Source organism: Ambystoma mexicanum, chromosome 4p (genome assembly GCF_040938575.1).
Source record: "Ambystoma mexicanum isolate Mex_15411 chromosome 4p, UKY_AmexF1_1, whole genome shotgun sequence".
NCBI lineage: Eukaryota > Metazoa > Chordata > Amphibia > Caudata > Ambystomatidae > Ambystoma > Ambystoma mexicanum.
Window position 1 is genome coordinate 815,386,384 of NC_090927.1, and position 27,295 is coordinate 815,413,678.

At 44.9% G+C, this 27,295-nt stretch overlaps 1 protein-coding gene across 5 annotated transcripts in view; it reads left to right on the forward strand.

Annotated features, from left to right (window-relative positions):
• Positions 1 to 27,295, forward strand: part of ORC3 (origin recognition complex subunit 3) — an 876,882-nt gene that overhangs the window by 33,739 nt on the left and 815,848 nt on the right. For 2 of the 5 annotated variants that reach the window (XM_069606386.1, XM_069606388.1), the window contains 3 exons: positions 1,281 to 1,335; positions 5,475 to 5,575; positions 25,382 to 25,526. In XM_069606386.1, the coding sequence (XP_069462487.1) occupies positions 1,281 to 1,335; positions 5,475 to 5,575; positions 25,382 to 25,526 (301 nt within the window). The remainder of the gene's footprint in view (positions 1 to 1,280; positions 1,336 to 5,474; positions 5,576 to 25,381; positions 25,527 to 27,295) is intronic. The other 3 variants (XM_069606387.1, XM_069606389.1, XM_069606390.1) reach the window with 2 other exon arrangements.

The following is a 27,295-nucleotide window of genomic DNA, read 5'->3' on the forward strand; positions in this document are numbered from 1 at the left end:
GACCCAAATGGTCACTAAGAAACTGGCCTCTGTAAACATTCCAAGCTGCAAAGGCAGTATTTATGCCAGATTGCCCTGACCCCTATCCCCCCCCCCCGCCCATATCTCACGTACTTCTCTGAGACATCATTACATGTTTCTTTTGGGCTAGTTTGTATAGCTGAACCTAGGGAACAGTTGGGAAACGGATGAGACCTATCAGGCAGACAAAGGTAATGAAAAAGTGATTGTTCCTAACAAGGTATTCACAAAGTTGTTCTGTTGTCCCATAAGATAAAAACGTCTTCAAGCAGGAGACCAGGCATGTGAAGTCGCAGGTTTATAAACTTGAACAAATATTCCAAGTATATTAGACACAGGGGATGCCAACCAGCCACCTCATTTATACCAGCTTAGCCCCCTCCCACTAACGTTCAAATGGAACATTCATTCAGCCCTCACCAAACATGCAATGTAAATTTAAAAAGAAATGTATATCATTTTTCTTTGTTCCCCGCCTCCCCGAAGCCCCTGCCCACGTTGGCACCATAAGTTTAACTTTTACCTGCACAAAATGCCTATTACCATAGGGTATGGACCATTATAAACTACATCTTGTGTGTACAACCCCTTATTATGTGATCTGTATTTTATAAAGTATCTGAACCACGCCATTGTGAGAGTTGCCTTGACTGCGCAGGCATGTTGCCACGCGGTAGGAAAAGCTTTCTGCAACTCTTTCTCCCCATCTGTGAGTCAGTCTCTCTCCCCAACCATGGGGAAGAGGAAGGAACGTGGTCTTGCCAGCTCTGGCACTCCCTAGGTAGATACTTGAAGGAAGCTGATGACCGACGTGGAGCTCTGTACATTAGTCTTTCCCCATTGTTGGATTCTGCAATGTCACATTCACTACTTTAGAGCCGATTGTTCCAGCCACAGAAGCATGCCTATTTGACATTAATTTGTGTTTGGGAATGTGAATATAGGAGCAAAGGACACATCTAGAAGGCATTTGAAATACAATGGCTCTGATACAACTGCCAAAAAGTTAAAAGTGGAAGTTAGATTTGTGACCCACTATTTACTAGTTCCTGGTTGCCATAAGCTGTCACTCGGTGATGCATTGACAGAGGAGATGCTTTTAGCTCCTGCTAATCAGATCTTTATTTTGATCCCTGTGTCCATGCAGAACATTTAATTACAATTAGTATACACAGACTATGAGTATCAGCTACACTAAATAAACATGTTGCAATGTAAACCCCTCCTTGACTGTTTACGTATCCGTTTGTCTGTTTTAGGGCTGCTTTGTGTTTAAGCCGAGCTCCAAGAAGAAAAGGTCTACATTTATCACAGGTTAGTACATCTAAATGGGCAGGTTCCCAACACAGTTTTTGAAAAAAACAGTTCCCAAAACTATGCTTTTTCAGCAGAACAGTAAATCTTCGTCTTCACACAAGCCTGTTACTTCTATATGGTTCGTGTGTGTGTGTGTGTGTGTGTGTGTGTGTGTGTGTGTGTGTGTGTGTGTGTGTGTGTGTGTGTGTGTGTGTGTGTGTGTGTATATATATATATATATATATATATATATATATATATATATATATTCCTGAAAACCGCATATTTTCAGAAGCCTTAGTGATTCATAATTCAGGTGAAAGAGTGCCCTCCCTTGAAACCTCTCTCAAGCAGCCTATCACAACACGGATAGCTCCTGCAGGCTCTCCGTCCTGTTTCTATGACTTTTTCCTATTTCTTGCTCGACCTTAGTTCTTCCTCTACCATTCTCCTCTATCCTCCCTTCCCTAGTTGCCTCCTTCTCCACTTCCTGGTTCTATGCTGAGTTCTCCATCCCGGTCTGGGAAATCAGTTTCTACCTCATTCATCCTAGCCATTATCTGCAGGGGTGGACTGTTTTATAGGGAACTCTGGAGATTTTCCGTTAGGCCTCTGCACCCTGGGACTCTTGTGTGGTAACCCATTTAATTTCCACATTTTCTCATAGGAGTGTTGGGCCTGCTGAACATGTGTAATATGGGGCCACTTTGAAAGTTATTTCCAGAGCTTCTTTCGGTTGCCAGTCGACCCCTGATCATCTGGCTTGATCAGATAGTCCAACAAGAACCATTCTTGCACTGCATAGGGTTTTCTGCACCCCGCCTTTTCCCCCTCAGGACCTTTTCAGTCAAGTCTACCAAAGGGAAAGTTGTCGTCCTACCACTACCCTGCCAGGGGTGGTTGTGGTTGGGGTTGTCCCCACTTAGGAGGAGCCGCCCAAATACGGGTCTCATTTTCCCTAATTCCAATCCCGTCATCCATGAGACGAGGGGGAGGAAAGAAAACAAATAAGACAAAGACAGAACGTTGAAATTAATTTCCATTCATCTTCTAACAATCTAGAATACACAGGATACTCTCAAGACCCATACTTGTACAACGGAACAGCAGGGATATGGAATAGTCTATCAAAAGTGGAAGCCATCCCATTCTATAAAAACAAGGCTAGAGGATTCCCTATTTCCCCTGTTGATCCCTTATTAATATTTCAATGAATTAATCCAAACCCCAAATACATGTTGACTCCCTCCCTCCCCCTCTGCATTTTCAACAAGTACTGGGACTAGGAAGAGGCGATCGAGAGCAAGAAAGATTTCCCCTATAGTTAACATGGGTAGTGTAAGGGAAACCGTGCTGTAGAAAGAACTTAAGTTGTCCTGTTGATAGTTAGGCATTTACTAATTATCACTCACACCTCACTCCACTTGACTGGTTTTCCAACTAGAAAAGGTGTGGTTCTACACAGCCGGAAGAGCAAGCTGGGGGCGTTGTTTGGACCAGAGAAGCCAAGGAGCACAGAGTAGCAGGATCAATGGCCCAGAGGAGAACCGCGTGCTGAGTCACTGGCCCAGTGTTTGTGAGGGGCTCCAGCATGGCTAGGGAGCCGTGTCTCCAGAGAGCCGGAGCGAAGCACCCTGCAGGCTGCTATTGGCAGCCGGAACATTGCTTGTTCCCTTCGGACCTGTGCCGGCCCCAAGGATGTCTGAGGGGCAGGTGGTGAGACCCTGACCTCCGGTCTGCACATCCAGAAGGGACCGCTTGTCATTGTTCTGCTACTCAGGTGAGGGGTGGAGGGGAAAAGGGGGAGAAGGAGGGAGAACTAGTAAAGCAATCTAGATTGAGAGAAGAGTGACCAGATCAAAAGAAAGCAAGAAAGGATGATGCACGCAAGGGTGTGCGAAGTGAAAGAACTGTAATAAAGAGGGCGCAAACAACCCAAAACGAGAGAGAAGGGTGCAACCGACCCGGCAGAGTGGAAAGCTGGAAAAGGTGGCTGTGGGCACGGAAAGGTAAAGCGAGTGAAAGTGTGCACGAGAAAACTGGAGAAAGTGCCAGGTGGCACGAAAAGAGGGGCAAGTGTGCACAGAGGAAGTTGGAGAAGGTGCCAGTGGGCACAAGAAGGAAAGGAAGGTGCAAGTGTGCAGGAGAAGGAAAGAAAGGTGCAAGTGGGCATGAGAAAGAAGGCAAAAAAACAGAAGGGAATAAGAAGGGGTACAGAAAGCCCCTGAAGGCAAAAGATTGAGAAGGAAGAGCAGGAAATAAGAGGGGTTAAAGCATGGAGTGGTCTGATAGGCCTTTATCCAAACCCCTTTTTCTTTTAATAAAAATGACTAATGTTGAAAACATGACAACTTTGTGTCAGCCTTTCATTTCTCACAGTGCCTTCATGAGGGAGCTAATACCCACATCGGAAACCGTCTAGTCTGCTCATTTGATACTGTCCCCATGGGCCAGGGTCAGTTTTCGTGTTCTCTTGCATCCAGGGTAATTTTGACTTTGTTCATGTTGTTCATTTGCTGCACTATGGCCGATTCAGCAGCATTGCCAGAATCTCGTCCAAGGATCTTTGTTTCTGCAAAAGCTTTTTCCTAAAGTCTGGGGACTTGCACCCTGCTATGCATCCTCATTAGAATATCTATGGAATGTACAATATTTGATGCATATCGGAAGTGGCATTACAAAATTGTCCATTGTTTGTACTTTATCCTGCGTAGTTGTATGAAAGACGTGCCATCTACATCGAAAATCCGAATGTCTAATTCCAATTAAAACAATTTCCTTACCCTGAATTGTTTCAGGAAAACTATTGAAAATGTTCTGTTCCAACAATAATGGCGATTATGCCTTTTGTACCGACGCGGGATCCTCTGCTGGCCATCGCCAGTGTGACGTTCCCCATAGGTGGGAACCTTCTGAGTGGTCCTCACTCAAGTACCAGACAAGACACAGTATACGTCTTCTCATCTTCACCTTTATTCTCTCACTGAGGACTTCTGTCCTTGTACATCAGTTCAATGTTCCCGCACCCAAACTGAACCACACCCAAACTGAACCACGCCTCTAAACATAACGAGTCTGACTCTCACCATGACAGCAGTTTTTAAAACCTCTTAAGTGCCAAGGACGAGAATGCTTGTCCTTTTTGCATAGAATTTAGTCCGAACTTTATTACAGGACTTGATGGATCTTATTTAATTCATAAGACTTTATTTTAAGATTCATAAAGATCAACATTATGATCTCTCCATGGCATCTTAGTTTTCAAGGTTAAAAACTTCCTGGACATTTTATTTTAAGCAACCCATTTTTGTCCTGACACCCTGGAAGTGACGTGCTCACTGGAAATCAGCGGGTCTCGTCATTAAGTAAATGCTGCTTTTGCTCACCTACCTAGGGAGGCGTAATTGTCGTATGACAATGACCTACCACCAGGTTATAGCCCAAGGCGAAGCCCAGTGCCATAAGGTGGGAAGAGGTTCATTATCCCATTATTCCCTGTGACCCCACAACCCCCAATTTCTATAAGGCTATTAAAACACAGTTCTAATAGCAAGGTAGGTGTTGGCATTGTAGTTGGGGGCGGTGGGGTGTATAAAAGATTAGTTCAGTGGTAAGCGAGTAGAGCAAATGTAAATTAAATGGGATTCTATACAGCAGAGAAACGGGGCTTAAAATGTGCACTCACAACTAACCATTGGCGAGTGATCATTGACTCTTGACATAAATGGTGTGCTGTGTCGAAGTGCAGGACTGTGAGGGTCAGTGACCTTTTATACCTTGCTGGTAGATTGCAACCTTACATGTATACCACTGACAACAAGGTAAGCATTTTATGTGTAAGCTTGGTTAAGTTCGAACATTAGCATGCATTAAGTATAATGGAAAGGTAAACAGGTCCTCTATAAAGTGGATTTTTCCATGTTTACTTTTTTTGCATGAAATTGGGTGGTGTCTGTCATTTTGGAGGCCCAGTGAAAATATAAGTTTGCAAAGTATTGGCCTAAGAATGCCAGTAGTTATCAGCTGCATTCTAATTGGTCAAGAGGAGGTCAGTAACGACATTGATGTGGCAATGGCTTTTGTCTAAGGTATGTTCTTTGCATGTGTAAAAGCATACACAAAATATTTGAAGCTTTTTTTTGTTTTCTTTTCTGAAGCAGATTATTTTAATAAAGGCCAAGATAAAGATTCAGACAACAGCAGGACACGATTTGAAACTTACCAAGAACTATGGCTGAAGATGAAAAAAGAAACTGAGGTATGTAGTTTATCGCCGTTCCTCTCCTATTTATTTATTTATTCATTCATTCATTTATTTATTTTGGGTAAGAAGAACCGATTTACAGCTAGGCAGCTGGGGTTCCTGCATGTTGTCTTGGTTCACTGATTGGTACCAAAGCTTAGCAAGTAGGATGACTCCTAGGAGGGTAACAGGCTGGTTCAAGATGCAATATAACACCAATTTCACATTAAATAAGGGAATGCCCACACATGTATGTCATACAGTCGTCGTATGGACAGTTACGCTGGGAAACCAGCCCTTCGGATATCTTGCTCGGCGTTATCAAGCATGCAAGCTGATCCATATACAGCTCACCATCATTGGCGAGCCTCTATCTTCGAGCGCTATTGCACGCAAGTTCATCCTACTGATATTAAAGCCTCACAAGTGCAGTGTTACTTCAAGAAAGCCATAGAGAACAAAATAGAATTATGTATTAGCTTTCATTAAGAAGCTTTTATACTACTAGAAGAATCCTTAAAACTACAATATTGCAACAGCAAATCCGCTGCATTTGTCGATATTATACTGTCCGCATGTGTTTACTCAATGATTGTAAAGAGATTTCACACAATATTAACATCACAAATTAGAAAAATTAGAGCCCTGAAGAAGAGAAACGTTGCTCAAAACGCGTGCCAGCGTATTGTGCTTGGGCTCGGTATATTTCTGTCTGTACAATTGTATATTAAATACCATTCTTATTATTTGACAAAGGACCCTTTGCTCAATGTATTTGACTTTGTTCCACACCACTGTGACTACTAGAGTTTGAGCACATTTGAAACTTGAACCCACACTGATTATATCTTTTGACGTGGAACGCTAGGGAAGCGTCTCATACCCCATTCAAGTTTCGTGCAACACGAGTATAGATTTAAACTAGCCTCTTAGCGCATTGATAAGGATTGGTTATCCCTAGGTTGTTTTACTATACAAACAGTACTTTAACTTGTGGGAAATGTATGCTTTCATATCCAGGTTTTCTAAAGTGCACTAACACCATTGCTAAGAGCATCCTAGCACTTGATATTGACAGAAATAACTGCAATTAGAGAGACACAAATGATCCCAGAAAAGTACATGTTTTCAAAATGCATTTTTAATGGTCTTTCAGCCTTCTGTGAGCAATTGGTAGGGAGTCCCAAAGTATTGCCCCATCTATTGAGAACATGGGATCCTGCAGGGCTCAGCACTGACCCCCTTTCTTGTTGGAAGAACAACGGGAACGGGGAAGCCACATGTGCAATTTGGTCTAGTTTTAGGGACATTGAAGAGAAAAGCAACTGTTGATCTCAAGGAGCAGGTAGGCACATATTTTGTAAATGTCCCTTGGAGAAATACAGGATTGTCTCCATCCAAGGGCCTGTGTGCCATGCTCAGTAACTTAAATGTAACTCTGCTGTCCACCAGGGGCGTAGGAGACGCATAAAATCTGGGGTGGTGGGGGTTCAGGGGCAGGGGACACCTTGGGGACTTTGCTACAGACACAAACCATGGAGTAAAATGAACTGTCAATTTTTTAGTAGTGAGTGATGATCACGCAAAAAAACACATTTCTTTTGCGCGCTCTATACGCATGTTAAATTCTGTTGCTATTGTTTGTATGTCAACCAGATCCATTATATCTTTGTGTATATTGCACACACAAACATGATTGAGTCTAATGTGTAATGTGAATATTGGCGAGGTGGCTCAAGACAGACACCCAGCTCATCTGTGCAATTTCGGATGCAAGCAATACAAAAGACAGAAAAATTTGTTTTAACATAATACCCTCAGCCGAAACACAGGTGTTTCGGGTGCCAAAGGTTAATCATGTTTGCAACAGCGGTGTGTTGTAAATCAGAGCACATGTGAATTGCACATATATTGCTGTCACTGAGGAGAGCCATGACCACATTCAGGAACAAAGCTGAAGCTCGAATAAAGGTCAAGAAACATACACTATACTATTGTGTGTCGTAGCAGAGTAACGACTGCTTAAAATGCATGGTCATCCCACTATCTACTTTAATATTTGCAAGTAAATTCGAATGGTGGCAGAGAAAGCCAGAGCGCGTTTTGGGGGCGCGGAGGCAGATCTGTCTTGCCTTGTTTAGTCCAGTCTGCATGAACGCCCAAAAACGTGAGAGGTAATATAGGAAGACAAAGGGAGAGCCTCAACAGGAATGCAGAGTAATCCACAGAGAGTGAATGTTACATAGCATGAGAACCTACCTATGTAGCCCCCATAGGAGACTTCCCCACATCAAGGCACTTGGGTGAAAACTGTGCTTGTGAAAGAGGCTACAATGAGAGCACCCGAAGCTGCTTCATGTCATTACAGGAAATAATAGTATGTAATTAATTAACTATTGCTTTCAAGCAAACACATATTCTTCCAGCAGAGCTGACAAACTCAGCACATGCTGAACCCCAAAAGCAGAGGAATACCAGCGTTCTAAGGATTGGCTCAGTCTGGGCTGGATGGGGGGTAGCATTGCGAGGGCACTCCTAGAATCTTCCATTCAGGCAAGAAATGGTTTACTGCCACGGTCGGGGATTTTTCCACGGAGCAATTCCTTGCTACTGTCGAGTGTGGCATAGCCTGATAAAGCTTACATGCTACAGTGAAACATAGTCCTGTGTAGCGCGGTAAGCTTCGGATTAAGGGTGGCAGTTCTCCCAGGTTGCAGAACACACATGCCTCTGCTCACTTAACCCATTTAAGACACTGTGTTTAGCCCTAAAATGTATTCTTTTCAACCTACCTCCAGCTACAAGTTCCCTTCCACCAATGTGCCTTGATTACAAAGGTAGGTAACCTCCAATTCTGTCCCAAATTTCCACCATTGGCGATTCCCATTGTTGACCATTAATGGTTAGAACAAGAGACATGGGCGGTTCTGAGCCTTCGAATGCTGGACGTTTTCTAGGCCCCCTTTAAGCACGCATATCAGTTAGGGGCTGTCGGTAGCATTTTGACAGGTGGTGCAAAATGTAAGGGGTGCAAACCAGTGGGCTGCTGTGATTTCCAGCTGGCCTCTTTGCCTTGACCGTTTCACCGGTGTTGAAAAGACACACAGAGCACCTTTTAAGCCAGTGGCCAGTGCTAAGCTTTTCAGTAATCATCCGAATACCACACCTCCCCTAATGCCTGCACTGTGCTGCAGTTTCCCTACTGCATTTCAGTGTAGCTGCAGGGTGACTGGGTCACTGTGACCCGGTCCCTGATGTGGCATTGGGCCAGGGTGGGTTACAGTACGAGTACGACTGTTCAGGCAGCCAACCAGACCCATCGCCCCACCCATAAGCAGAGGGGCGTGAGAACAAGAGGCAGGATAGAAGAAAACGGACAGAGAAGGCCAGGAGGCCCATAGGCAAATGTGGAAGAAATGAAAAGCAGTTTCTATATTTTTAAAGGTGGATCCAAATTAATCACTTGTCCACCTATCCAATGAACAACCACTGACCTCTGCCCACACCCAAATCCCTGCTACAGGCATACCTCTGTCCACACCAGAATCCCCGCTGCAGGGCTACCTCGCCCACACCATACAGCCCAGCAAGCAGCAAGTGAGACTGCAACCACTAGAAATTTTGCTGGTCGCTGCTGCAAAAGCAAATAGGATGTGACTGTCCCTGCCCAGCCTGAGACTCTGCACGCAGCATCGCTGCCACAGTCAGCCATGCTCCGTGCTTGCTTCGACGGCAGTAGTCGGCAGCACTGTGACTGGACTCCAGAGGCTGCGCAGCAAAGCACTGCGCAGGGGCACGTGCAGTTTGTTTCTCACCCGGGCAGTGCCTGGAGTCATAAGTGCAGGCATGTGTCACCCCATGAGAAGAACTTTCATCTTTGCATGCAAGTGAAGTTGCAAACAACTGCCCAGCCAGGGCTGTCACAAGGTGTGGTGAGGCCTGGGGCACAAAATTGGGTGAGGCTCCCTGACCATTTTTTGCTCTAGGCTAGCCGCCGCAAACAGGAGACACAAGAAATCTTCCCTTGAGTTTGTGCGGAGGAACCCAAATTTGGATCATTACAACAACTGCAAATTAACTACAGCAAAGTTAGATTTCTGTACTGAAGAAACGTTTATGCCAGACTAACTTTTGTATCATGTGCATAAAAATGTATAGGATGGTATGGCGGCGTGTGGTGCGTCATACCAATATTAAGGAGCATCCTGCCCCTGTGTGCACATTAAAACACACATCATAAACCGTGACAGATAGATGATGTAAAGTGGGGGCAGGTGATTTTCTGAACTGAAGAGTCTTAAATGTTTGCATCAATTATGCGGGATCGACAAAGCACAGTGAGGTAGACCAAACCAAACAAGGAGTTTGAGGGATGTCTCACTCCCAAGAAAATGTTTGAAACATTGGGTTAAAATTATGCATTTTATGGCACTTTATTTGCAAAATTCGGTAGAAATCCATACCGTTTACAATTGGTTTTGATCGTAGCAGGTGCAAAATGGTGCGAGTGCCTGATCATCTAATAGCAGTGCCTGGCAAATGCCTAATAATTATGCACAAGCCAAAACTGTTGGCTTTGCCATTGCTTGTTTTTAACAGGACTTCAGTGAAAGACACGTGGTGCTTTAAAATCAAGTGGCTGAAGTTGGACCTTGTCGAGACATTTTTATTACAGCAGTAGCGCGTTTACAACTTCAATTAGTCATTATCTCTCAGAAGACTCGTTTGAGAAACCAATCAGACACTTTGAGAGCAAAGTTTGATGGTAGGACTTGACCGAATTTAGATCAGAGTTCCAATGCGAAGGTGTTTTGGGTGGGGGTAGGCAAGAACTGGGTGTGAATTGCCATAGGTATTAGCATGGCCATGGGAAGTTTTCTGCACTGTGGGGGAAAGCTGGCTCCACCACCACTGGACACATTAGGGCATTTCTCAAAGGCTTGGTGCCTCTGAGAGGTCAGCAATGTTGGGATAGACTCTGCCAGTCTCACATCAGGCTCTTATTAACCACTGACCGACTCTGCAACAGCCCAAAAGTCTTTCAGAGGTATTGGGCTGTTAATATTTATTGTTGGGCCAGTAAATGTTTGATTGTTCTCAGAGTGGATCACAGGGCGAGATGTCTGGGAGGTTTGAAGTGGGCACAATTTACATTTTCAGATTTTCTGCAAAGGTGGAAGGCTATAGCTAATTTCAATATCGGTGTTCTAAATGCAATATGTGGATTCTTCCCTCTGTTTCAGAGTGGTAGGAGGCACCCCTTATTACTTTTGGTTATTAGGTGGTGCCTAAGTGCCCCCTATGAGCCGAAACGATTACACTGGATTACATATAGGAGAGATATAGGGTATTGGGAGAGGCACACAGCTTGTGGGTGTTTGTTTATTGACTCACCCATGCTAATAATCCCTATCGCCATACCAACCCACTACCTGTGTCTTTCCAACCAAAACAAATCCTCATGAGAACTCTTTGCGCAATCTCTGTCAAACAGTAACACCAAACCTTGCAGTTGAGGGCCTTACAGTGTTATTTCTAAGCATTCTTCTGAGAGTTATTGGCTCAACTTCCCACCCATCCTGAGACTGGGGGATCTGCTCCCTCCTTTTTCAACCCCTGTTTGCTTGCATATCCATTGCTGCCAAACTGCCTAACCTCCTCACTCCCATTCTTCACTCCCCAGTCAGTTGATCTCTGCTTTCCTCAGTCTGTGCTTTCTCCTAAGACTTGTAAAGCGCTTTGTTGCTTGCCGAAGCACGGTCTGTACTCCATAAATATCCTAATGATAGAAATACAAATAATAATTGCAGCTGTAATTGTGCTACTGGTGTAATAGAACATGTCTTAACCAAGTGTGCCTTCAGCCACTTGATTTTATAAGTAGTGTGTGTGTACTTGCATCTCTTCCTTGCACTGAAGTCATATGAAAAACAAACATTCTCAAAGACAACAGTTTTGGATGGATTGTGTATAGGTATCATAGGCGTTTGCCTAGCACTGTTATCATTTGCCCAGGTGTTCACACCATTTTGCAGCCATTGTCATATCATGATCAAGTATCACCATTCAGGCAGTGTATGCCAAATGCCTATCCCATGGCTACACAAAAGCCAAATCTGTTGGCTTTATCAATGCTCGTTTGTAGTGGTTTCATGCCATACATATCACTCTTCCGTGTTATTGTGTGTTCATGCAGAGCATAACATTTTTCCATGTTATAATGCATTCGAAGATGGAAAGTTTATATTTTACTCATTTCAAGTGTGCTTTATAAGAGGAGAAATGTGCCTTGGTTTGGAAGGTTGGCAAGAGTACATCCCACCCTTTTAGAGTTTTGGAAGGGTGGCAACACTCATTCTGAGCGTGGTGTGGAAGGCCAGCAGTACGTACGTTTTTTTCTGGTTCTTTAGTTTAATAGGAGCCGCTGTTACTTCTGAAAATGATGTTCCGTAATTGATTAGTAAAATCTACGCCATCTTGCGGGTCTAACTCTCACAGCGCACACGTGTGTGTTTATGTGTGTGTGTGTGTGTTTGTGTGTGTGTGTTATGGGTCACCTCGGTCACAGTATATAAGCTCTCAGTCTTTGACTTGCTACCGCCCTAGTTATCAGTGATATAAAGCTGTGAAGCCAAAAGATGGGCCACTGTCCAACAGCGGCTAAACTCGCTCAGCATTGCCAGAACTCCATGAGACCACATTCCCTGGGCCTCTATAGGCGTGGACTGACGGTCTGTCATTGAATGCGCTGAGAGACACCCCCCCCAGTGTGAGTCCTGGGGCAGTTTGCCCCTCCTGCACCCTCCCCCGTGACGGCCCTGTGCCCAGGAATTATGTGCATCACTGTCTGTGCACAACAAGAAATTCTGGGGGGGACATATACCCTTCTATCCCCCCCACTTAAAATTTTGGGGGGAGGGATTTGTCCCCCCCTATACCCCTATGTCCTACGCCCATGCTGTCCACAAGCAAACAATGTCGTGAATGAAGCTTTGATGTAATATGTTCATGGCAAACATGTCCATGTCATCGGGTGTGCAACTGCATTGTTCAATGTTCTTTATAAGCTGCGGGAAACAGAGCTTGACTCTATTACTGTAGCCTGAAATAGATCAGTAATAAAATAGTTTGGACCCTATTGGAAAAGACTGTGAAAGGGAACTTTTTAAAATTTTCAGAGTGAAGAATCCTTTAACAGTCTAGCTAACCTGGGGTTTGTGGCAGACCAGAGGGAGTCGGAAATGCTTTGGACATTCCTTGGGGGTTTTTATTGAAATAACCGCCCCATCTCGCCCTATTGCTATGGGAATGAGCAATATTGCAGTTCCTTTCATGTAATGTGTATAGTGCCTGTTGCCTCCCCCTATTCACCTTGGTACCTTCACTTGACGTGGGTGGATTCACAAGGCTTGCCATCGGGATGGATTTGCTTCCTTCAGTCTCTGCTTTCTCACCTCGAGCACAGAGTTGCTCTCAGTGTCTTATGTCTACATGCTCGCCATATGTCTGCATAGGTCTGCCCAAGGAAGGTTTCAATCAATACTTTATTTTGACCGGTAATAGGTCATAAAAGTCATTAAAAAAATACACAGGAAAGCGATAAAATGCATTGATACAGTTAAACCATGGGAGTAAAAGCGAGCAGAGGATAAAACAATGCATATTAAAAGATCAGATCAAATTATAAATTAATACAGCTCATAAAACACATCCTCTAGCAGCCATATGCGTAATTCCCCCATGCCAACAACAAGAAGTTCCGAAAAACAGGATTGGACAGCCAGCCAGGCAGAAGCGCAACACCAGGGATGCCCTATTAGAGTTAGAGAGCATAACCAGGGGTAGCAAATATTTCTTCCTTGCATACTTATAGGCTGGGCAGAAAAAAACAAAATGCTCAATGCTTTCAACCGTGCTAGGGCAAAATGGACAAAGACAAATAGCAGAATAAGACGCATTCCAAGAATGCTTAAGAGATGCCAAAGGCAATGTGCTAATGCGCAGCTTCATGTACTGGGCCATCAGTAGTCTAGGTAGCATAACATCCAGTTAACATTCAAATCCTGGAGTTGGTTTCCTGGCCATATAGGGAGCTAGGCTGGCTGAGTGTGCAAGGGCCGATCTAGTGTCTCTCTCCCATCTAATCCTGGAAGCCCTCTTGAATACTTTTTTGAAAATCCTTGGGATAGAATCAGGCTGCAACCAGTAGCCTTCCATTCCCTCTGCAGAAGGCTGCAACCAGTAGCCTTCCATTCCCTCTGCAGACCACTCCTTGCAAATTGCCTGGAACCAAGGTAGGCTTGGCCCACCCGGTCATGCCAGCACATCTGTAACCACTCTCCTATATTGGGCCAGTTTGCCGCTAGACCACAGTCTAGCCCAAAGAAACACCGGCCTCGGCCGAGCTATGAACCCAATGCTCTGCAGGCAGAGTTCCCACAGTACCGGTGCATTTGCTGCATTCACAGGAAGCCCCAGAGCCATTTTTAGGAATTTCTGTTCCGCGGCCTGGAGGTCGGCTAAGTTACGAATGCCCCACAGCTCAGCCCCATATAGAGCAGTTTGCCTTGCTCTTATAGATTTGCAGGGTATCACTGACTGGACCCGCCCCATGCCCCTAGATAAATCTAGCTATGGCTCCAATGTTCCTGGAAAACTTTAAAGCCGCCAACTTTACCTGTTCTGCCGAGGCACAGTTGGCTGTTAGACGGACCCCCAAGTAATCGAAACTCGCAACCTGTTCAATTAATCCGCCCCTCAAAACCGCTTTCAAGCAGAGGTGCTTCTTGTCACGAGGTTTACAAAACACCATGGACTGAGTTTTCTGCAGGTTAATTTCAAGTCCATTGGCCATGCAGAATGCCTCAAAAATAGCACATTACTTGCCTAGCCCCATGGGGGTCAGGGAAAGCAATACTCTGCCATCAGCAAATAAAATGGAGATTTTTTCCAGCCCCAAAGATGGAGCATCAGTCTGTTCGGCCAGTAGTCACTCAATCACTCGGTTAATAAAAAGGCAAAACAGAATCTGGGCAAGTACACAGCCCTGCCGTACACCGGCATCAATTTCTATTCTAGAGGATATCGTTCCCCCTCCTGCGTACCTAAATAACTTGCATCCAATATACCCGATGACAGTATGACAAAGCAGCCCACAGGCCCGCCCTCGGTACACTGTCAAAAGAAGTCTTCAAGTCCACAAGACCACATATATTTTCATAGATTGTAACACTGTGTATACTTCTACAATATCAACGAGAGCTGCCGGACCTGATCTACTGTGCTGACAACATGTTGAAAGCCACCATGGAGATGAACAGCCCCAACCTCCTGGCACCAGGCCTCGAAATGGCCCAGCACCGCCTTTGCAAACACCTCCCCCCACCCGCCATTGAGGAGGGAAATTGGACAATAATTAGCCAGGCAGCCCCTGTCACCCTTTTTAAAGAATGGGACAAGGATTGCCTGGGTCCAAGAATAGGGAACCCTGTTAGCGACCAGCAACGCATTCAAACGCTTATGCAGACTGGGAAGCCATATATTAGGCTCCTGTCTAAACCAATCAATGTGAACAAAAGCAGGGTCAGGCGCTTTCCCCGGCTTTGGGGTCATTAACGCCATCTGGATGTCCTGTATCAGTAGCACCAATGGGGTGGCAGCCTTCTCATCTGGCGTATGGAGGGTGGCAGGCTCCTGGCTAAGGCCTTTACAAGCACTGTCCCTGCTATACAGAGATCGAAAGTGCAAGACTCAGAGATGCTATCCTGTGCTCGGAAGAACAGCCTGCTATTTCTTGCATTAACATAATGCCAAAAACCTTTGGCATCTCTGGATTTAGTAGTCTGGAGAAGTTTGTCCCAAAGATGCACAGAATATTCCTCCTCCTTCCCCCTGAGTAATTTGCGGTACTGGACTCTTGCAACCACCAGGGCCCTTATGCCCTGGTCCCTAGGGTGCCTAGCACACACAATTGGGTCTCTTTTGGCAGCTCGCCAAACCCGTCATACCAAAGTGTGCTACTCTTCGCCCCTACGGCTTGTAGTGGGCCTAGGTATTACTTGGGCCGCTGCCTAGAACACTCATAATACATACATACGCCGGCAACAAACAGTCCTCATTGGACCCCTCAATAAGGCACAAGGACTCCAGCAGAGGCAGGATAGGTGCATATAACCCTGGGATTTTCAATTCGGGATTCAATGTAACGGGACACCTTGCTTCACCTCCGGCCTCTGTTGGAATTGACTCAGACCCATGTCCCTCACCTTTTACACCAAAGAGTGAACCTTTGGCCAGGATTACAGTCCGATTATGATCACTTTCTGGCCTCTTCAACACCCTTAAATCCTACAGATGAACCCAGGCGTCCACATTTACCAGAATATAGTCCATCAAACTGGAGTTAGCATACATGTCATAGGTATTGCTTGCTGGCTGATCGCTTTGGAAATGTCTTAGTCCCAGCGTCATGAACGGATTTGCTGCGTCTCTTGCAAATCTACGCAACCTCCTGGGATAGTCCTCTAACAAGTCTGCCACATGCCAGCTCAGGTCCTCATTTCCTGGAGGCCTGCCATAACCATGAGTGGTTCATATTGAAGGTTAAGATCCCCACAGATGATAATTTGTGATGGACATGGGTGTCTTCCCCCTCCACCCGATTATTCTATTCTGTCCTCCAGTAACAGCAATAGGGAGTTATTGGCAGGGGTACATTGGCTGTTGTAAATGTTGATACACAAGAGCCATGATCCATAGGAGCAACACATTTGGAATTCCATTAAATCATCAGAGACAATGGGACACATGCCAATTGCCCGCCTTTAATCCACCAATCAGGCGGCCGGTCTGCCCCTTTAGTTCTGGAATATGGAAAGATACATATGCCTGGAGATCGTGTGCCACAAGGGACCACGTATCTTACACCGCTATCCAATCGTGAGAGCACACCAAATCTAACGACTCAGAGTCAACCATATGTTTCTTGATACCGCAATGGTCCATGACAAGACTTCTTTAAGCTCTGGCTGGTCCGACGAACGGATTGAGGGTGATTGAACAAAATGTGGACCACCTGCCACCCCGGCAGGAGGAGAAGCACAAATTATCTTTACATGCTGTCCATTTCCATACCGCATGGCGTGCTTCCCCCCCCCTCCACCCCCCCTCCCTTCTCTCTCTCCCCCCTGGGTGACCACAGGGCGTACTAGCACCGGACAGAACATTGGCACCCCCAGGCAGCACATTTTCCCTAATGGGCACATGGCCAGCAGCATGATTATAAATTGGGCTGTTCAAATGGCTCTGGGTTGACTAACTCATGGGCCCCTACTGATTGGAGTTTCCGGTTGACGGTCTGTGTACAGCAAACAGTAGATCCCTGTGCAAAAAACAATAAAGAAGACACCATTCAATCAATGCCCAGTTCGTGGCACTAAACCAGTTCAGGAGTTCAACTTCAGAAAGTCTATGCTGGAGATGGCCGGTAAAGACCTGGAATCTGTTTCCAAAGATCTAACAAACAGGATCTGTTCAAAAACGGGCTCACAGCCGGTTCTAGGTCAAAGGATCAACAGTAAAAGAGTCGAGAGGTCAAAGGATCGACACCAAAGGGTCGACAGGTCAAAGGATCGAATATATTTTTTTTTCACTTTTTTTGGGGGGGTTCCCCCCCATATCCCCTTTTTTGCTAAAAATCACTTTTTTTCCCTAAACGAAAACCCCCCAAAAAATATATAATTAAAAAAAAATCGATCCTTTGACCTGTCGACCCTTTGGATTCGATCCTTTGACTAGACACCCTCAGGCCAAATTTCCTCAATCCTAATAAGATTCCCAAAAACTGTCTTCTTGACGTAGTCATCAGATGTGGGGTCCCAGGACAGAATTGGGGTTGGGAGATTTGGACAGGGAGTGCAGAGAGGAGGAACTTTCCTCCGTTGTGTCAAGCAGGCTGGTGCTGCTGTGCTATCACATGAACTCCTCCGGAATTTACCTACTCATATGGTACCCATCTCGGGGCTAGCCATGATTCTACCTGCGGGGGACATCGCTCTTGGGTACGTCAATTTGTCCAGTGGTCCGCAAAGTATAATTTTCCGCCTAGAACCGTCTCCCTGGGCTCTGAACAATTTTGGTTTACTAGAGGGCACTCCCCTTGTTGACCCCTTGATGGATATAGTCCATTAGATTTATTAAGAAAAGAGACTTGCGTTTTTCCTTTGACAACGTTACCACCAGTCCCCCGCCTTGTTTTCGCAGTCATCGACATAGGTGAGGTGAAATTAATCATTGAGATTTAGTTGCACAGTGCTTCCAATGCGTCGTCTTCATTACTTGCAGCGATATTTAGAGTCTTGAAACAGCAGGGAGGACAAGTTTCCAGACAAGAGGTCATATACAGCTGTTTTACTATCCTTCATAGTTGGAGTACTTAGTATGGCTTCACAAGCACCTGATAGATTTGTATTTATTTAGATTTATATAGCGCTTTAATCCAAAGAGCTTTACATAAAGAACAAGCAATTAAAACAAACAATACATGACATTGAATCAAACCAGAAAACAGTACAAAGAACAATTTACATTATTGATGAGGTTAAGCGCATATGGAGGGGGACCAAAGTGAGAGAGGGGGTTAGGAGGTGAAACACCTACTCGACAATGTTAGGGTTGGACGAATTAACGAAGATGATGTCCACCATTTTTGTGGTTAAAATGTTCAGGTTGTGTTGTGTGCAAAGAGCAAATAATGCTTTGATTTTCGAATAAACGTTGTCAAGTAGGTCATGGCTCGCATCACTGCGCACTGGCTGTAAAAGTTTGCCTGTGAATCATTGGCATAACAATCAGCAGGGAGTCCCATTGAATTGCGTCTCAGATTTCTACACAAAACCAACAGTGAGCCATTATTACGTGATTGCAGGGAGCCCAGCATTTGTCTATCAGGCTCTTCTGCCGCCAAGCCAGCAGTAGTGATTTATACTTGCATTTGGCAAAGGCCCTTGCTGGGCATGTGTCCCACTGCCATTATCCTGGATGTCCAGTGTGACCTTGTCAAGATGGAAGGGACATGGCCTATCTGTTGTATGTGTTGCCCCAAGCTGACTTGCTGCGTGGGGGGAAAAAACGGGTAATCATAGGCTGTGGTGAAAACCAATGCTCATCAACGTTCATCAATTTCTTTTTACCCTTCTTGGTATTTGACAAATGTTTAGGGCCTTTATGTGGGTTCAGGGGACTCTGGGCTCGTTTCTCCGTCTTTAGGGTTTCAATCCAGAGGCCTGCTTGGCGCAGACTCTTGGTTTTCATTCCAATACGGTTTTGCTTAAGCTGCGAAAGGCTCAAATGCAATATTACTGATGTTACTGGTGTGTACGCTTTGAATACTGCACACAGTACTGCAAAAGGTAATGATCCTCTTGTAACCAGCCACGTCGGTCCACCCGACCCTAGGAAGCGTACTTGGGTTATTACTGACTGGGTGTTAGATTACTACATTGCTAATGTGGCCCCTGGATACCACCATAGGCGTTAGCAAGCTCAATTTTAGGCTCTGGCTTTAGATTCCACTCCACTCCACTCAAGCCGCTCAAACCGCTCTCTTGTTCTTATGCTGCTGAGAACGGCAGCCAGAGTGGCGAGGGCGCGGAAAGTGCACAGACACAGAGAGCCACTAAAAAACACAAGTGAACACTGGGGGACTGGGGAGCTAAGGACAGAACAGGGGGCTCTGGGGCATCCCAACATGGGACTTGGCTGGCCTACCGGCTGGACACTACTGGGCACTGTTCGGGGTTCCACGACTCGTGATTCAGAGCTCACGGCTCACTGCTCACACCTCGCCCTTGCCCTCAGCCTCCAACTCGCGGCAGCCCCTGGCTCGCTATTAGCTGTTGAAACCTTGCTGTCCACGTCGGCCTCGGTCTACCACATCATGACTGGAGCTAGAGCAACATTGTAGAGGAAAGGCACAGTAGGGGTCAAGCCCCACTGCTTCCTGGACCCACAACGTGCGTGGTTGAGGGAAATGCAGCTGCTTCCGACACCAAGTTTTCGTTCCTCCAATTCCTTCTGGTTTCGGCGTTGTTGAACGGGACCCGGGCCCACCACAGTTTTCACTGTGTCATGCCATAATGTAGGACGGTCTCCAGGACTCCGCCCTGACAGTGGTTTCCCCAGTGTCTGTTACACCGTACCTCTGGCGTCCTTCTCTGGCGCTTTCTCCTCCATGGGTTTTCGTGGGCCACGTGGCTCCACACTGCTTCGCCCCTCCAAGACATGACTGTCGGAGGGCTTCCCCTGCGTATGGCTCTTTCTCTCCCTTCTTGATCGGTTTGGCGCTGTTACATACAAGTCCCTGTTCAAAAGGGCGTTCCATTTTTCTTCAGGTGTCGTATTTGAGCCAGCATTACCTGAAGCCAATGGAGGGGAAGGCACATTATTTGTTACTACAGGCAATCCCATATAAGCACATAGTGTTCCTTGCATATGGAGTTCTATGTGGGAATGAGAGTCCTTGTGGTCCCTAGAGGGCAGGCATTCCCAGTAAAGTCCCACTTGCCCAGACCCCTAGAGAGGGTCTTGCTAATAAGAAGGCTCACCTCCCTAGCCTCAAAGAGTGTTGGTTTAGCCCTGGGGAGAAGGGCCGAGTACTCTTGATTTGTCACAGGTTCCATAGATTATCATCCACAAGGACTCCCAGGTTCCTAACTGAGGTGGAAAGTTGAGGGAAGATTACTGTTTGAGACTGCCAAAGCTCATAAGGCCAGTTCTCTGTTGGCTTGCAGATGACCATCATTTCCATCTTTACTGGGTTCATTTTCAGATGATTCACCTGCATCCATCTGTAAACGGCGCAAAAGGAAATCCTGTCATATGATGGAATAATTTGGTATCAGAGCCCAAATTAGAAATAAGTTCAGTATCATCAAGCATTGTTGCACGCCGTGACCGTAAAGCTCTTAATGAGCTCAAGAAAAAGGGATTATATATAAATATTAAAAAGGAAGGGGTGCAGTGCAGAGCCCTGTTGGACCCCATGTTCAGGTGGCCACGTTCTGGAAGTGTATAGTGAATACAAGACCGTTTTCTGCCATTCCAAAGCATTGCCCCTACACCCATTTTCTTGCCAGGTTAACAATACAGCATGCAAGAGGGCATCAGATTCCGCAAGCCCCTCCTCGCTCCAATCCATCAGCAGCCATAGGCCATTTAAAATGGTACTAATGGCTCATTCTGCCCTCTGCAGGGGTCTGAAGCCAACCTATACAAAACCCAGAATGTTGTTGTTGTCGACAAATCGCTGCAAATGGTGCATCGCTACTCAAATTAGTTTTTTTTTGTTTTTTTTTAGTCAAAGATTCACCTCAAAATGTACTTGGGGAGCTTTCCTGAGCACAGAGATATTAGTTACATCTCTGATATAGTTACCGATTTTGTACTAAGCACTAGGCTTTTAAATATCTTGGGTTGTAGGGGGCCTGCAGGGAACCAGAAACACTAATTTATCAAACGGAGACTGAGCTAAGACCTGAATATAGGTAGGTCCGTTTTGATGTGCCTTTATTTTTTATGTAAAAGATGGAATAGTCTTTGTGGTGTCCCTGCTACTCTGTGCAAAGTTTATATTTTCTTTGGTTTTTTTGTTGTTGCAAGGGTTAGCAGTTGCACGACAATCTTTTACACCAAAACCAAAGGAATATCAAAACGAGTGTGCACAATGGCAGTTCCTAATCTGAGCAGTCGGCAGCTCCCTTCCAAAGCGCATGTGCTGCAAAGAGCTGATGCCAGAGAAGAAGGTTCACTAATGATACATGAGCTTTTTCAGAAAGGCATAAACAACTACGATAGTGCTGTTTTTTGGCTTAAACAATATTTTTCTTATAGTGCCTGGTACACAATAGCAGCTTCAATTTAATAGTGGGATCAGCATTGATTCTCAAAATCCTTTCTTGCTGCTTTGTTTTTATTTTTTTATTCCATTATTGGAATGAGAAACATGTTTTTTGAATCCCTCAATGAGGCCTTCATTCCATGTAATTCTACTTCCCCCTTTAGCTTTTGGATACATACCGTAGGCACTTTCCATGAACAAGATAGATAAGTGATTACTCCATGTGGTTGGCTCTACGGAAAATTTCACACATTTGAGAAATCCATAAAAACAGTCCAATATGGAAAGTGAATTTCCCCTAAACCAAGTATAATGTTCTATTTCATCCTCTATTAGAGATCCATTTACATTGAGTAATCCCACATTTCTTAATAACAAAGGCCATTGATCACCATTTCGGGATTTCTTCCCCGAGGGACTTGGTCCTACCAAGAGATTGGAGTGTCTGCTCCCTCAACCAACATGTACAATTTAAATCCCCCACCAAAACAATGTGGCCGTTTGCCCTTCTAGCTCTCCCTGTGTTCACTAAATTTTCAGTAATTTCAGGAAATATTTTAATTGTTTCACTCCCCTGTGCCAATAGATGCTAATTAGTAACACCCACATCTGGTCTCCCACATTATCAGTGGCACGCTCGATGGCCAATACATACACCTGTGTCTGAGGCAACTTCTTTTTGCTGACATAATTCCAGACCCTTTTTTTGATCAGGGTGGTTAAGCCTCCCTTCGGTCTACCCAACACCCACTTACACGCCGCCTGGAAAAAAAAGAAACCTCATAACCATCGATACTGGGCGGGACCATCAGCCAATGTTCTTGAAGGCAAGCAAAGTCATGCACTCTTAATATCACATTTAGGTCTTGGATCATTAAAGAGCGCACTGCAACCTCAGGAGTTCCATGACAGCAGACCAACGTACCCATTTCCAACTAGAGTGGATGTTGTACCTCAGTGTTGCTCCCATCATTAGCTATTGCACGTAGGAGTCAAGACCAATCTTCATTCGGATTGCACCCACTATGAATTTTCTCTGGGATATGTACTTTATTCCCATACTCCTCCCCCACCCCTATTTTCTTTTGCGTTGTTGGCTGTGCGTTGATCATTAAACCTCTTCCGGGGGCCACTGACTCCCCTGGTTTCTGTCCCTTCTATTGTACTGATTTTGAAGCCCAAAGCCTGTAATCGCGAGCCACCAAACTTGACCCCACATGCACCGTGACGGCGCTTGTTCTAGGTGGGTGATAGAATTCCACTCTCTCAATGTCCCTAGGTCCAATACCATAAAGATTTGGAATTTCAACAAAAAAAGTATCAGAATTGCTGCTCTGTTCCACATCAAACGGGGATCTTCGTTAAACTCTCTATCTTAATGTAACGTTTGCTATTCAAGACATTCCTTAAGTTACCTTCCAGGGGGACGTCGAGTTCCCTTAACTGGACTCGGTCTGTCCCCTCAACTTCACTCCCCCCAGTATCACTTTTATGTGAAAATTGCTTGTTTCTGGACGACAGTTTAGATATCCCACACAGTTTATCATATACATTATATTCTTTTTTTTTTATGGCACTTGTTGCTTTCAGAGCTCGACTATTGTCTGCTTGGCATTCCGATCTGCCCATTCCTCTATAACCCTTTTTTTCATAAACGCCCAATGCAGCTTCATCTTGCTGCGTCGGATTAAGCATCCGGCTACTAGGCAATGCTCAAAGATCAGTGCTTTATGCCAGTAGGTTCTTTCCTTTAAGTACCACGACTCGCCCATCTACGTTTCCTTCCTCGTAGCTTGTCTCGAGCTGGGGCGAACACCACTGTTCAATGGTTTCTTTTGGAAGTCTTAAACAACTTAGCCCATTACCTGATCCAAAACAAAAACACGTAAGCAAAATGGAGGCTGGCACCGCTCCATACCAGCAGCCTGTTGGTTCTCGTTGCCCCTGATGCAGCCAACTACCAAGCTACTCTCGGTTTCCTGCTGCCACGCCCCTTGGTCCACCACGGCTGCTCCTCGGCGGGGGCCTGCAGACGGAGATACCATCACCAGTGTAATGGGCATACTGACACAGTTCATTCAGTTAGGAAGAATGTTTTTGTCTTTATAGGTTTAGCTCTATCTTGTGGCCCTATCTTGTGGCCCTACCGTCTATCTCCATCAACCACCTCTTGTTCTCCCTCCACTCTATAATCACTCACAGACAATGTCTAGTTCGATGGAATGCCACAAAGGTATTTTAGAGGTTTAGAAAGTTAATTCTCAATCGTGTGGTTCACCCTCAATTGGGCGAGGCAGCAAAGAAGCAAGATTTAAAACCGACATGTTGGTGTAAAATGAATGGCATTCAAAAGCAACCTTTCATATTTCGTTAAGCTGTAAAATGAAAGGAGTTTTGAATTTTTCAATAACCGCACAGTGAGTGCACGCCGGATTGCAACTTCAAGTGGGGAACCCAAGGCAGTACATTCACCCAGCTGAACCGTTAATGTAGCTGCAGTGACGGATTTGAAGCAATAAGGAAACCCTTCAGCTCCAGGGTAATGTTCGGCACTGTAATATGCAAGCAGACCGGGCTTCTCGCTGTGCTTCTTTGTGAAACTGCTAGGTAAAACCCATTCCTCTTGACAATATAGGATGAATTTCCTTTCGTATTTGGGAAGTTCTAGAGCTGGCACATTAGAAAGTGCATGTTCTACTGAGGTAAAAGCATTTTCAGCCTCTTCTGAACGGGATAAGGGTTCTGGTGTATTCAGGTTTGCCAATTCTTGTGGTGATTTAACCTGTGCTGCATAAGCTACCATACATTGGCGACAGTACCCTCCCATCCTTAACAATTTTCATATCTGTTTTGTGGTGGGCCTAGGTTCTTTGAGTATGGCTTCTGTGCGACTGTTAAATAATGACTGGTAACCTGCTTGAATGTTGCGTCCCATATACTGGACCCTTTTCCGGGATAAATGTAATTTGTATTTGGATGCTCAATGACCATATGAGCTAGCACGGTCAATACTAGGGTATAATATTTGCAATTGTTGTGAGACAGTGAGTTCTAAAGGAGGTCGTCCACATTCTAAACCAATATAGACTTTCTAGGCAGTTTCATATCCTCGCAATCTCCTTATCTTCCCTTCATGCCAATACAGGATAACGTCAAGTTTACGCCCGCACTTACGGATAGGGTTTTTGATGTGTGGACAAAGGGACAGGGATGTACCAAGTTGGGAGGCCTACTCAACAAAGATGACATTAAATAAATAATTTTACCAATCTAATGGATACTTTGGGATGGGAGAGCAGAAATGTTTTCATTATTGCCAGTTGAGGCATTGGGGGCGTACACCTCTTATTATAGGAGCCTAGAGCTCTCACGTGGTGTTTCAATTTGTTTTTGAGGTGGCTGACTCTACAATGATTTCGATTGCAAAGTTATGTAAAGTATTGCAGGCAAAGGAGGATTGAGTAGAGTGGAAATACAATGCTAAGTGGCAAGAGGAGCTCTAAATCAATTTATCAAAGGATGTGCGTGGAACAGATATGTAAGAGACTGGTCAGAGCCTCTGTGTGCCCTTCATTCAGAAGCCAAACCAAAATAACGGTATTCTACACCCTCCAGGCTACATACAATGTACTTTGTGAAGTGAAAGAAGCTGGAGGAGCTGATGGGAGGAAGGAAATGTTGGGCATATACTGGTATCGTGTCCATAGCTTAGGCATTCTGGTTGGAAATACGATCTACTATTAAAGTTATAGATTTCTTTTCATTCTATTTAACTGTTCTTTGCGTTTTAAGGTTTTAGTTCATTCATGTACAAGTTGAAGAAATTGGACTTTAGCTTTAGGCTCTAATAACCGCTTTACTATTTACAGGCAACAAGGAAGTCATGCATTCAAATAAGTGTTTCTTGTTTTCTTTTGCTATTGTAGCAACTGCAAGAGGACATGAACAAAAAACTGTTTGATGGCCTTATTGAGTTCTTCAGACAGTCTCATTCTGGATTTCAGGAGAAGACAAATGAATGGAGCTGCCGAATGAGAGCCAATGAAATTCCTACAGCAGCTCTCGTGTTGGGTATGTGATGCTTTTATAACTGCCACTGGCTGATGTTGTATGCGGCTTTCGAATGACCTACCTGGTAGTAGGAGTCTACTAACGCATTGCGTTTTCATTTGATTTCATGGTAGCAGCAGGGCTGTGAGCTTATTATTCTACTGTAGCCCTTTAACTGCTCTACTTTTGGCTGGGTGTTTCCACTTAGTGGGTCCTCCTTGGGTAAAAAAATATTGAACTATGCCAGGGTTAGGGTTGCTGTCTTTCAGATGCTCTGAAGAACTGTAATGCCCCAGTGTCATTCCATTGTCTTACTTTTCTCTTAGGGTGATAAGGATTGTCTAATAACCCAAGAGATCTAAGAGGTGATCAAAAGGAATGGTCCTGGTTGGCGGAAGCCTTATGTAGACCCTCAAGACGATAATGCCAGGTGTTAGAGGCGCAACTGGAGTTCAGGATCGGATCCTGGAACACTAGGGGTTTCTCCCACCTTTTCGAAGATCCCTGGCTGGACGTGCTTGACGTGGTCTGTCTTCAGGAAACCTGGCTGACTACTTGTCCGATCGTGGATACCTATGAAGTGGCATTCAATCCGGCCATCAAAAAAACCAGAGGAAGACCTATGGCAGGCCTGCTGACACTTGTAAAAAAAAGGTTCTGGGTGCCGTATTATAAATACCACAAACTTGTCGCCCTTTATTCAAGTATCAACGCTAGCCTCGGCAGGGCCTAGAACTAACAATGTGATCCACTTCCATCTACTTAACCTATATTGGAACCATACTCGGGCCGGGACAACTCCCTTCATAGATCAAGTCTCATCAACAATTGACGATCTACTGCTCAAAAATGAGTCCAACAACATAATTATATGTGGAGACTTGAACATTAACTGCATGGATATAAGACGGAAAAACAACGAAGTCCTACATGTACCGAATAACTTGGCCACTAAATGGATGGCGGAAATGGAAGCCAGAGATCTGGTAATGCTGAATGGAAGCACTACCGGCGATATACCGGCCAAACCAACGTGGAGATGACTCGCACAGAATTCTATCTTGGATTACTTTTTCGTCTCAGAAAAGATTCAACAGTCGACTGTCTTTTGTGGTAAAGCAGATGACCCAAAGTGATCATGAGATGACAATTTTAACCTTGCGAGTTGCAAAACAAACATCTGATAAATGCTGGAATCATCGGATCCTGGTCGAGCCAAACAGAGTGAGGCTGTCACTCCGTCCCGATGAAGTCTCTAAAATTTCAGAAACATTCATTAAGACTGATTTTGGAGTGGAATACGTTCATCTTCTACAATCGTTTGTGGAAAAAAAACATGAATCGAGAAATCCTGGGTTTGTAAATAAACATAAATTTGATGTTGAAGTCATGAGGAGAAAGAGGGAACTTCGTGCCACTATTAGACACATAAAATCCAGAGATCCCACAAAATTCTTGCAAGAAAAACATGCGGCAAAACAGAAATATAAAAACTGGATAAGATCCCACAAGGCTCCAATGCTCCAAAATGACGCAGAATTGATGCTGCTAAAGATGAGTATCAAAAACTCGTCTGAGTTTTGGAGTTTACTAAACAACGAAGGTGCTCCTCAATCTGCACTGATGACAAACATGGTTTCAGAGGCAGGGTGGTTTTCACATTTCGAAAATCTGTACAGTTAAAAAAAGGGAAGTGGTCGTCCCCGATGACATCGAACCTAACAAAATGGGACCTCACTTTCCCTGAAGCTGATCTGCTCCAGATAATTAAGAATGTCAGTGCCTCAAGG